General features: G+C 44.9%; 1 protein-coding gene across 1 annotated transcript; it reads right to left on the bottom strand.

Moving 5' to 3' along the window:
* Positions 1 to 1,395: 1,395 nt before the first annotated feature.
* amdhd2 (amidohydrolase domain containing 2) lies at positions 1,396 to 7,568 on the bottom strand. The gene is made up of 12 exons (XM_019276436.2): positions 7,181 to 7,568; positions 5,874 to 5,989; positions 5,564 to 5,700; positions 5,305 to 5,444; positions 5,117 to 5,171; positions 4,822 to 5,034; positions 4,650 to 4,738; positions 4,166 to 4,310; positions 3,444 to 3,551; positions 3,252 to 3,320; positions 3,048 to 3,149; positions 1,396 to 2,842 (listed from the first exon to the last, which is right to left on the bottom strand). The coding sequence occupies exons 2-12, from the start codon at positions 5,954 to 5,956 to the stop codon at positions 2,763 to 2,765; spliced, it is 1,221 nt and encodes a 406-aa protein (XP_019131981.2). The 5' UTR covers positions 5,957 to 5,989; positions 7,181 to 7,568; the 3' UTR covers positions 1,396 to 2,762.
* Positions 7,569 to 12,726: the final 5,158 nt, after the last annotated feature.

Genomic DNA, 12,726 nt, shown 5'->3' with positions numbered 1-12,726 from the left:
AGAAGTACATTAAACATCGCTGTCTGAACACCAATAACAAATAGTAGCCTTTAATTTTAGAGTTTGTTTGGACTGACACTGACTCTTGTCCTAAGCCGTTGTGCAATTTACTCGAGATCTTGAGAAAAGAAATAAAATTATTATCACAAGAAAACAGAGGAAATAAAATGTATGACTGCTTAAGGCTTCCGTAGTTTTATACTTATATTATGGTCATTTTAAATGTCTTCAAATAGACTGGTCCGATCATAGTCAATCATTCTCAGCTAAATCAGAGAATGTTGGAATTATTTTCCAGGACATTTGAACTTTGTGTTTTCCAACTTTTTCCAGGATGTGAGTTATCAAAACTAAATTCACTGAAATATAAACAACCAGTTAAAGTGAATAAATGTTGACTTTGACTTTATCTCATTTTATTTTGAAGGTGACTTCCCTCTAACGGCAGCCAGCTTGCCGCGGGTCTCCTCCGGCTCGCCGCCGGGATGTTGCCGTTCCTCCGGGGACATTTTCAGGACAGGACACCGAGCAGGACACCGAGCAGGACACCGGACAGGACACCGAGCAGCGGCCGGGACGAGCCGACCTCTCCTCCGGATCATCATGCATCAGTGCTACTAAAATATGAAGTTTTTATTATGAATCATTGCTGCTTTAAAACACCGTAAATACACATGAATAAAAAATAAAGGTTTAACCACAGTTTAATGTTTAATACAGTTAAAATAAAGAGCTTTGTTTGCTTAATTAATATTAATTAATTAATATTGCTCGCTGACAAAAGTTCATTATTAATTATTATCATTATTTAAAGCCTGTACAAAAAAGTAAGTTTGTAATTTAGTATATTTTTTAAATTAAACGTCAGTTTACCTTCATCTGTTTCCCGCCTTTCCGGAAGTGGTTTTAACGGTCCGATTTAAATTTAATGATTTTAAAATGCTGATTACAAAATAAAAGTCAGAAATGTGAAAATATAAAGTAACTAAGTACTTTTACTCAAGTACCTGGAAATAACTGAACATAACAAGATAAAGTATATACAAAACAAAGTCAGTAATAATGTATCGTATTATTGGGGTTTGATTATTGATGATAATTTTATGTATTGCTGGTAGCTTGTGAATTTCACTCTAAAGATAAATAAAGTCTTTTTGACATAATAATTAATTTGTTGATTATATTATAATATCAGAGACAAATATTGGACTTTTCACTCAGATAAAGATGTTTCATAAAAAAATGTTTTAACCGTCCTGATCCTTTAAAAAACATCTCAGATGTCTCTGAGTTGTCAGCTGTGTTTTGCTGAATTATCAAATATATCATAAACTGGATGAATCGTGCAGGTTAAAAACAACAGATAATATGTATATATAGAATCGTGACACTCACTGAAAGTTAATTTATCGACTTTATTATCAAACTGTTTTTGAATCGCATCTCTATAAATGTGATTAAAATAAACTGTAAAGCTTCATAATCATTCATAAAAAATATGTCAGCAACATAAAGACGATCAGAACAACAGTCAGAAGGAGTCACACTCGATACTTGATTTAAAGATCATTCAAATAAAAAATACTGGCAGCGAACTACAAATGTGTAGTCATCTCTGTACGGTGGCCTCTTTAGGACATCTGAAGCTCCATTTGGACAGGATTTATTTCCTAACACCTGCTGAGTCTGTGATTTTATTCGAACACTTACAGCACCAAATACAGACTGAAGACCGTCCACACTCCACGTCTGAACATGTATGTGCGTTTCAAACAAACAGAAAAGGACCTGATGACAGATGAACTCAAGTTAAACTTTGAAGGAGAACTTCATGAGACGTGCTGAGTGTTGTCGTGTTTTAGTGGATTCTGAGTTTGTGCAGCTGAACATGTATTTAAACTGTGTTCATAAGGAGCTCAGACTGTTGTTAAAGACCTTTTTCACGGCAGCACCCTGACTCTGAAGAAGAGACAGAGCTTTCTGTTGGACAGCGCCGTGTCATTTCACCCCGGAGCATCATAAAAGACTTCATTCAAACTCAAGCTGAGAAACAAAATGAAACTCTAAACTTTTAAAGTTTTATTTTGTTTCTCTTCAGTGTAAATGAAGTGTTACGGTGGTCTCTGAAGGCAGCAGTGCATCAGCTGGATCTTACTCTTTAATAAAAAGGTTTCCAGACACTTACTCCAACAATCTGAGCCTCGGTGCCAAAAACATGCACTTTAAATGGACGTGCTGCATGCTGACAGAGTGCAATCACCCACCAAGGATTACTTCACAGCCAGCTTAGTTTCTGCTGGCTGCAGCGCTCTCACTCAGTACTGAAAATACAGTCCAGATTATTTTAGAATAATGTCTCTTTATAAATGCAAAAGGAGCCTGATCGACATCCAGGAACAGACAGTTAAGTAGTTTGTTCATATTATATTTTATATAATATATTAGCCATGATACTGATGGCTAATATATTACTATACTAGTGTGATGACGGTTTGGCCTGGCTTGAGTACAGATGAGGCTGATGGGAGTTGTAGTCATTCACTGTATTTTATAATGTGTGATATATCAGATATCTTCTGCGCTGATTTTCAAATCATAATCCACCCAAACTGTTATTAGTTCACTCTGGACCGACATGTTGATAGTTCACTGTGTGTTCTGTTTGTGTTTCTGTTTGTGGTTCTGTGGTAAACAGCGTCCCCTGAAGGCACCGAAGGTCCCGGCTGCCGGGCCCAGTTTCCGTCTGCAGGCTCCTTCTTCTTCTACGCTCCTTTCCCCCAAACCTCCTCTCCTGAAATGTAGGTGGCTTTGATGTTGAGCTCATCATCGAGCAAAACGAGATCTGCAGCACAGCAGTGTGTGTTAGTGTGTGTGAGAGAGTCACAGTAAATATAATGAGTGTGTGTGTGAGAGTCACAGTAAATATAATGAGTGTGTGTTAGTGTGTGAGAGAGTCACAGTAAATATAATGAGTGTGTGTTAGTGTGTGTGACAGTCACAGTAAATATAATGAGTGTGTGTCAGTGATCTGTGTGTACACACTGCACCTGCATCTGAACCGAAGTCCAGGTTTCCCTTTTTGTTGCAGATCCCCAGAAGTTGAGCAGGATGGAGCGAGGCAGCTTCCAGAGCTTCCTCTACACTGCAGCCTGTTAACACACACACACACACACACACACACACACATACACATATGTATATACAAACATATAAATATGTGTTGACGAAGAAACCAAACCACACAAACTCACCTGAAGCCTGTTTAAAGTGCCGCACACACATGTCCATCGTGGCTATGCTGCCACAGAGAGTTGTAGTGCCTGAAAGACGGACACAAAAGACCAGAATCAGACTCTCCTACTATATTTCTGAATCCACCACAATCATATTGATTATATTATACATTTTATAAAATGTGTGAATATGTTTCTAAAGAATCAGACCTGCCACGTACGCGTGCAGACCCTGGATCTCAATTTCCTGCTGGCCCAGAGTGTGACGACCTGGAGGAAGACCCATGGCTGTGATGGCATCCGTCACCAACACCAAACCTGACACACAGACATGACCACCAGGTGACAGTGATACTTTTACTTCAGTAAAAGTAATAATACCACTCCATCAAAGTACTCCTGAGATGCTGTACAGGTAGAAAGACTCAGCTAATCATTTTCCAGATCTACAGACGGATGTTTATGAGAAAATGTATGTACACAGACATGCAAGAAGTAAATAGACACCTTGAATTTGAATTTGAATGAAGGTGTCTATTTACTTCTTGCATGTCTGTGCACAGATACATCTGTATAACACAGTGGGCAGAGAAAGTGGAGGAGGGACTGGGGCAGAGACAGACGGTGATAGACGTCCTGTTCCATTTTTATGGCCTCCCTGAGAAAAACCTAAACGCCTGAACAAAGACAACAGCAGCTGCTCCACTGATAGCAGCTCTCTGGGTGTCCTGGTCTGTAAAGACAGCTCGTCTTCAGCTGGGAACACAGACGCAACAAACAATGTAATCATTTCAGCTAATGAGGAGTCCGCAGTGGATAATTAATCCACCACAGCCTCGTTACAGAGAGATGAATATTTTTGGAGCGTCCCAGAGGAAAGCCTGAAATATGTAACATGTAAGATGAGCTCAGGATAAAAACCCGGCCCTGACCTGCAGGATGAGCTCTGTGAGCGATGCGTAGGGCTGCAGGGTTGGTGTGGATCCCATCAGCTATCATGCCATAGTACACCGTCCTTCCTGCAGGAACCCGATCGCTGGTCAGCAGACCCACTATGCCGGGGTCCCGATGGTGGAACTGGGTCACAGCACAGGAGAGGACGAAAGAAGATCATGTATGTAATGAATGAGAGCTACAAGAAGAGGAAATGTTGGACTAGCATCATGAGAGGGCATCTGTCTGCCAACACGTGAGCCAGAAGAACCTCATCAGTCAAAACATCGTGCTGTGGACAGGCAGCAACAAAACATCAATATCATCCTGATTTACGAGGTTTTTGTATTGATCTGTGCTCTCTTCAAGGCCTCCAGACTTCATGATGAAAACACGGGAGTTGCTGGTTCACCGCCGCCTCCATCGGTAACTGTGTTTGTGTTAGATTAGAAACAGTGTGACAGAGGGTGAGGACGGACTCACAGGCAGCATGGCGTTGAAGAGGTGAGTGATGAAGGAGGCTCCGTGCTGAACAGCGTCCTCGGCCTGGGACAGGTTGGCCACAGAGTGACCTGCATGAGGAGGATCCCGTTAACTCAGTCACCTCACAGACACGTCGCTGTGTTCTAGCAGACGGGACGTGAATGACGCTCACCTAAAGACACAGTGATGCCTCTCTGGGAGAGCTCCCTCACCACCGATTGGCTGCTGGCCAGCTCAGGAGCCAGTGTCACCATGGCAACGTTGTCCAGGCTGCCGTAGGCCTCAATCAGGTCCTCGAGGCCTCCGGACCGGAAGGTTCGGAGAAACTTCTCCGGGTGAGCTCCTTTCTTCTCCACGCTGATGAACGGACCCTCCAGATGGAAACCTTTAAACAGGAGACTGCACGTCTTCACCAGGAACCAATGAGCTCGGAGCTGACACAGGAACACATCAACAACGCGTCTTACCAAGAACTCCGGCTCCATGCGGGCCTCCGTTGTGAACTTTGACCTGAGGCAGAACCTGGAACACAAACCATGTCGTCACAGAGGCACAGCGGCTTCATCACACAAATATTAAAGTTCAGTCATCATCAGACCAGCTGTTCCTCGTCTGATCCAGACTCTCAGACCAGATCATGGAGTGCTGGTGGTACCTTGTGGTAGACAGGAGGAGGAGATGTGACCAGGGTGGGACAGAAGGACGTCACGCCGTGCTCCAGGATCTTTTTGGCCACAAAAGAAAGTCCAGAACCGACGTCCTCCGACGGCTGAGAGAAGTCGACGCCGTATCCTCCTGCAGGGACAGACGGGCGGGTGAGATGGTCTGTGACCCACTGAGACGTCTGGTGAACACAGTTAATGACAGCTGACTGTGTGTGTGTGTGTGTGTGTGTGTGTGTGTGTGTGTGTTACCATTGATCTGAACGTCTATAAAGCCCGGGGCGATGATGCTGCCTTCACAGTCCACACGTTTGTCGGCGTAACCCTGCTCGTCAAAAAACAACTTCTCTGGATCCAAAATCCTCCCGTCACGCACCCACAGATCCTCTCTGCACACACACACACACACACACACACACACACACACACACACACACACACACACACACACACACATACACACATACACACACACATACACACATACACATGGTGAGGCATTTGTGAGCAGGTGAGACGTGTGTGTGTGTGTGAACAGGTGAGGTGCGTTTGTTTGCCGTACCTCTGCAGTCGGTGGTCTCTCAGGATTCTGCAGTTGATGAACTGAGTGATGGGGGCGTCAGACACCGACCTGTTGGACGGCATGTTTGTCTCTCTGCAGACGGGTGGAGACAAACTCTGGGACACACAGCAGAACAAATCAAACTCCCTTTGTTTTCATTCATTGTTCATCACATCATGTGTTGAGAAAATTTCATTTCTTAAACGTGTGAAGGATTTGGAGGTATCCAGTGTATCTGGTGTCACTCTCTCCTTCAGCATGAGTGTGAACAGGCTCTGTGTTTAGTTTGTCTGTTCTGAGCTGCTGTACAAACACGGCGGGCGGCGTCTGTACATGAAGTCTCTTTTTAAGTTTCAGGTGATTAAACTGATTATATTCTGTAAACACATCTGACACTGAAGCTTCAAAAGAAACTTTTCAGAATATAAATGATAATTATTGTTGCATGCTTGATGTTTAATGTTGCAGCTTATCTTAATGACTTTATATACTGAAAGGCAGCTAATGAATCTTATCTTATTTTTTATTATAATTTATTCATTGATTGTGACCAATAATAAATAAAACTTTTAATCCCATTTTGCAGAGTAACTAAAGTTATTAAATGAATGTAGTGGAGTAAAAAGATAAATAAATACTTAATGAAGTCAAAATAATAAATTATATTTAAGCAGCGAGTGACATCTTCAGATGTCTGAACAACAGTTAAGTAGATTTACTCGAGTAATGCTGTACTTTACTGTTCAGATTACAGCTCGGTTCTTCTGATAAACTTTTGCAACATCACAAACCTGTGACGGTCTCATATATCATGATGCATCGCTGTACATTAAACTAACCAACAGTTTGTGAAGGAGTTCAAACCTGAAACATCTTAAATACATGAGTCCAGTTTGAATGCAGGACTTTAACTTTATCAGTACTTTAACTGAGCTCAAGTATCCGAATACTTCCTTCACATCTGTGCATTTAATCTCTTTTTTAATCTAGTTCATATCAGGACACCACTTTCCTTTTATTGACTGCAGCATGAGATCATGGTGTTATCAGTGAGGGTGCAGCAGCTGACTTTGACCTCTGATCTTCTTCATGCTCTCATGTTCAGTCATGTTGCAATGAGTAAAATGAGTCTGAATGTACTGTGCTGTCGTCTGCAGCCTCTGTACAGGTGTGCTGTTACCTGTCTGTCTTTGGTAAACTCTCACTTCTGGCTTTGAGCCGTTCTCTGCCTGAACATGCACAACACCAAACTCCATCCGGAAAATAACCAATTTAACTTTCCTTTGTCTCTGACGTGATTCACAAACCTTTAAAACACAGATGTTACTCCTCTGATAATTAGTAGACTCCAGCTGTTAATTCGGCGTCCAGTGAATCCAGATTTCAGCCGTTTTTCCGGTCACATCTAAACTTGTCACAAGTCTGGTCTCCCACAGGAACGCAGCAGCGCGGCGAGCAGGTCACGTTAAACTTCCGTTATTTTAAACCGAGTCCGGTGAACTCCGCTTTTCTCACAAACACACACAAACAAACCAAACCAGAGTTGTGTGAGTGTCGGTGCACTTAGTGCTGTTAGTCTGAGCTGGTAGGACCGATCCCAGGTCAGCTGAGTGTGTCCAACGCAAACAGGGGAAACGGATGTCATGTGACGAAGCGGAGCTGCAGGTCAGCTGATCAAAACAAAACAAGAAATGAGTCTGCAGATCAGCACACGTTAGCATGCTGTCTGTCTGTCTGTCTGTCTGTCTGCCTGTGTGTCTGTCTGACTGTCTGTACCTGTCTCTGTGTGTGTATCTGTCTGTCTGTCTGTGTGTCTGTCTGTCTGTCTGTGTGTCTGTCTGTGTACCTGTCTGTGTGTGTGTGTCTGTCTGTCTGTCTGTCTGTCTGTATCTGTCTGTCTGTGTGTACCTGTCTGTGTGTGTATCTGTCTGTCTGTCTGTCTGTACCTGTCTGTGTGTGTGTGTGTGTCTGTCTGTCTGTCTCTCTCCCTGTCTGTCTGCCTGTCTGTCTGTACCTGTCTGTGTGTGTGTGTATCTGTCTGTCTGTATCTGTCTGTCTGTCTGTCTGTCTGTGTATCTGTCTGTCTGTCTGTCTGTCTGTCTGTCTGTCTCTCTTCTTTAAGACACTGCTGATGAGGCGTTGACACAGTGCGACACCTGCTGGTCGTCCTGTGTAACCACTGTTGTGTTTGCTGTGGATTGTGTCACTGCTCCTGATTATTGACAACACACTGAATCAATTCATTTCTATTTTCTGTTGTTTCAAACCTGAGAGGAGAAAACCAACACAGTGGGAGTAAACACAGGCCGACACAGCAACACGGGGTCCACGCCTGGAACTGAACCCTGAGCTTAGAGCTGCCACAGGGGCCACAGTGCTGAGCACTCAGGCCCCTGTGTGGACCTGTAGGACCAGGAGACCTGCCTCATGTCCAGGCTGAACACAGCTCAGTCAAATACAAAGTAGGATGAGTGATATTCATACAGTCATTAAATGTCTGAAGGTCCTCCTCACAATGTGTGAAGCCCAGAAGAAAGTCTCCAATGTGGCTCCTAAAACAACAAGTTATCTGTTGGTGAATATATGTCTGTTTGTCTCTGCTGGACTTATTTCACTTTGACATTCATTCACCAAGACCAGGCAGGAGGAGTATATACGACTGCATGTTAGACTGCAGCCTACATGTTTTCACTGTGTGCCATTATTGATCGTCTCCTTTCAAATCATCTGCTGTGGAAATAAAATATGAATGCTCTCCTTTATTGGCACTTTGATGAAGACAGAAAGTCACAGCAGTGTTTTCTGTGTGTTGCAGTGGAATGAACGACCCAGTTATTTATTATGCTGTCATTTCTTGCTGTCCATATTCAATTTAATATTGATTTTAACGATCAAACATATTTCAGTGATAACTGAAGAGTTCACTGTTTAGTTTCTGAAACTATTTTTCGATCGCATATTAAACCAATAAGAACAGATACTACACTTGATCTTAGGGTGCAGCGATACCAGTGGGATTACACTCTGAAACTGGAGCCAACAAATCACAACAAACACTGATTTATAATATCAGCAGCAGTTTATGGACGATACTGATGAGATCAGACTGAGAGAAACTTCATGAACCAATCATTCTAAATATCTGTCAACATTTCTTCTCTGAACCAGCTCAGAGACACAAAGTGTCTTTTGTAGTAGTTCAGTCCAGCAGTAATCAACCTCTGGGTCAGGCCCCTCCAGAGGGTCACCAGATGAATCTGAGGGGTCGTGGGATGATTCATACCCTGATGCCGTTTTTCTGAATGTGTCTGTAATTGAAGGTAAACTTCCAGTAGAGGGCGCTAAAGCACAGCATGTGACATAAACAGAAAAGCCACTTCTTCTCTGTTGGGTCCATCGCTCGGACAGTCTGAACGTTTGTGTTCGTGTTTTTGTAAAGTTGCTGCAGTAAACTGTCTGAATACTTCGTCCTCCCTGCATGTTCGCACTCAGTGCAGGTGCAGGGCCTCATGTCGTCCCACCTGACCTGTGACCTGTGACCTGTGACGTGAAATAAAACCCTGCTGACCGACGTTCACACTTCCAGGAAGTGCTGCACCAAACTCTGTGTTCACCCCCATACCTGCCCCCTCCTTCAGGCAGAGCAGCGGCCCCCCTCCCCATTCCTGAAAGTCAACAATAAAGCACGTTTCCAGTAAGCCGGATACCTCCTCAAGTCCTGCTCATCCCCATGGAGACCACTACGAGGGTCCACAGGCCTGTGTCCTGTGGCCAAACCAGGCCACCCATGAGGAGGGGGAGTGTATATTTCACCCAATATGGATCAAAATGTAGATCTCCACTGGGACAGAGTGCAAATGCTTCTCTCTGTTTCCTCTGTTTGACTCAAAGAAAAGACTTGGCAGCAGCTCTGCTGAATATTTGAGAGGAGAAGCAGAACAAGAGAACAGAGGCGTTGATGGCGTCCGATATTTTACAGCCTCAGTGTCCCCTCTTTTGTGAGGCGTGACGTCAGCGTTCCCCTCGGTGCTGCGTGACTGACACAGTAGCTTTGTTTTGGAGTCGCCACATCTCATTCACGGCCGCTTAACTCCTGAGTCCGGGGGCTGCGTGGTGGCCTTTCAGGATCCCTGATTCCTTAATCCGCTGGTTTTTAAGGCACTGAATAAGCAGCCATTTGTATGCTCAGTCCAGGGGCGGCAGGGTGCTTCTGCTTTATGTGAATTGTTGACTTGCAAAACACGCCCTGAGGACACCGAGTGAGTGATGCACCGAGGGGACGACTGCCAGCAAGGTCATGGTGGAAGGTCGCCGTACTGCTCACATGTGGACGGTGCAGAGGAAGAAGTTCAGCCTCAAAATCAGAATCCCTCTGAAAGTCCTTAAAGCTTCACCATGTAACTGTTTCACTGATGTTGGTGAAACTGAATCATTCACAGAGTTTCCTGAAGTAAACAGCTGCCAACTGTAGCTGCTGTTAGCTCATGTTTTCATGCTGATTCATTCTCTCAAAGCAAATCATCTCACTGACCCTGTGTCTGCAGTATTTTTACATGAAGTGCATCTGATCTCAATCCTTCTTCCACTTCGAGAAGAGACAGACGGCGTCGCTGAGCCCACCAAGCGACACTTTACGTGACGTCCTCGACTTCTGAGAGCTGTGGGTAGTTTGCAAACAGACCTCAAGTCAAATCCATTAGCAAACAAAGCCTCCAGCACCTGACGCCGCTCATTCCTCCACTCACTGCTGAAGCTTCACACTCACTAATCTGCTCGGCCTGTTGACAAAAGGCCTCCCTCCTCTGCAGCCACCCCGCTCTGTGGACGGATCACGTCTTCTGCTTCTTTACATGCAGACGGATTAGATAAGGAGACATAAACAGGAAGTTGATGTAAACACAGAGAATTGGACGTCGTGCTGATTAATGCAGGCGTCTCTTCATCGAGGCGATCGAAGCTCGAGCAAGCAACAAGTGTCGTGTACAACATGTTCAGGGGACCTGCAGCCGGCTGCAGCCCATAAGGTCACCTCGTCCTTGGACCTCCTCTGCTGCAGGAGCTGCATTGTTCTGGAAAACTCTGGATGAGTCTGCTGGGTGGAGGAGTTTACAAGAAGGAGGAGGAGGAGGAGGAAGAGGAGGAGGAGGAGGGGGTGGTGGTGTCTTCTGCTTTTTCTCCTTTCCCTTGTTTCACACCCCACTCTCCACACTTGTTGTTTTTACAGTTAAAAACTGTCAAAAAAAGCATATTAGTTCTGTTGATTTCACGTTAAACGTCAACGTTTTATTCCAGAATTTAGTGTATAAATAAAAGAGTGTTTCCTGTCATTCAGGAGACTTTATTCTGTAGAAATTCACTTTAGATGTTGTATAAAACTGTGGCATATTTCACGGGATTTTACTGTCATCATGGTTTGGTAGTTTTCCACCGTAAAATCTACAGGCGTTTTTTTACAGTGCACCCTGTGCCGCCCTGCGTCCCCGGCAGCCTCGGCCTGTTTGCATTCCTCTCAGTTAATAAGTGTTTGTCTGATCCCTGGCGGGGGGTGTAAAGACCACCTCCACCCCCGGCTCACCCAGCTGTGAAGACGACAGGAGTGATGCTGCGAGGAACAGAGGAGGAGGAGGAGGAGGAGGAGGAGGAGGTGTCATGAATTTCATAGACACGCTGCTCAGCCATTATTTTTTTATAATAAAATTGTACCGACTAAAGATGTAATTCAGTGTGAATAAATAAAGTTCAGATGTTTGATGGATGCTGATTTCAAACCGTCAGTTTCTCTTCCATCGTGTGAAGTCAATCATTCCCCCGGCTGAAGACGTTATTGGATCACATATTAAACCCAAACCGGGAACTCCGGCGTCTTTATTTTGGGAAGATCACCAGGAAAAAAGAATGTCCTCTGACTGCTCCGCCTCAACTCTCTGTGATTTACAGAGTTTCCTGATGGACAGTGAAGTAAACTGCTGACAGCTGTAGCTGCTGTTAGCTCAGTCCGTCAGCTTGGCGGTGAGCTCAGAGCGACGGGTACCCGTCGCTCTGAGCTCACCGCCAAGCTGACGGACTGAGTGTTTGTACCACAGGGTATGGACGACCAGGAAGAAGAAGAGGAGGTAACCAGGCTCAGCAGCCTCTATGGACATGATGGCAGAGGAGAAGAGAGTGAAGAGGACGCTGACGGAGGAGGCCTCTCTGTAACTTGAACCAAACCTCTGTTCTGTGTAAATGACATGCTATGGTAGAAGGAAACACCTTCATCAGACGATACGTCTCAGCAGCTTCCATCAGTCGGACGTTTTCGCTCTTTGTTGTCGTCGAGGGTTCTGCAGTGTTATGCTGTCCAGGTAACATAAAGGTTAGTGACTCACTGCAGTGACAGAACAATGGTCTCTACATACCAGAGTCAGTTACCAAACATATTCTCAGCTTACACTCCGTCTACGACATTTCACACCGGCTATGTGCACTGTGCGTCCTTCTTCTCATGCGATGACGTGACAAAAAAAACCTGCAGAAATGGACGGCTGATTCATGGACTCACAACATGAACCGATGTCCTGCATGAAGCGTGCCACTGCAGCAGCAACACGTCACCTCAGACACGTCACCTGATACCTGTGTGCACGGCGAAGCCTCCGGAGAGGCCGAGCTGCTGAGCGGAGGGAAAACAAACATAAACAGAGCGGTGGCAGCTGGGCCGGGCTGAGCCGGGCTGGGCCGGGCTGAGCCGTGCGCTCGCTCTTGGCGGCCACAGTTTGACCTTGGCCGGGCATGCCCGGGCCTGCCTCTCAATGCTGGGTGGGAGACTCACCAAGCCGCCTGCAGGACTTGGACCGACTCAATGAGAAAAGAA

Source organism: Larimichthys crocea, chromosome XII (genome assembly GCF_000972845.2).
Source record: "Larimichthys crocea isolate SSNF chromosome XII, L_crocea_2.0, whole genome shotgun sequence".
Taxonomy (NCBI): Eukaryota; Metazoa; Chordata; class Actinopteri; family Sciaenidae; genus Larimichthys; species Larimichthys crocea.
This window is presented reverse-complemented; position numbering and strand designations above follow the sequence as displayed.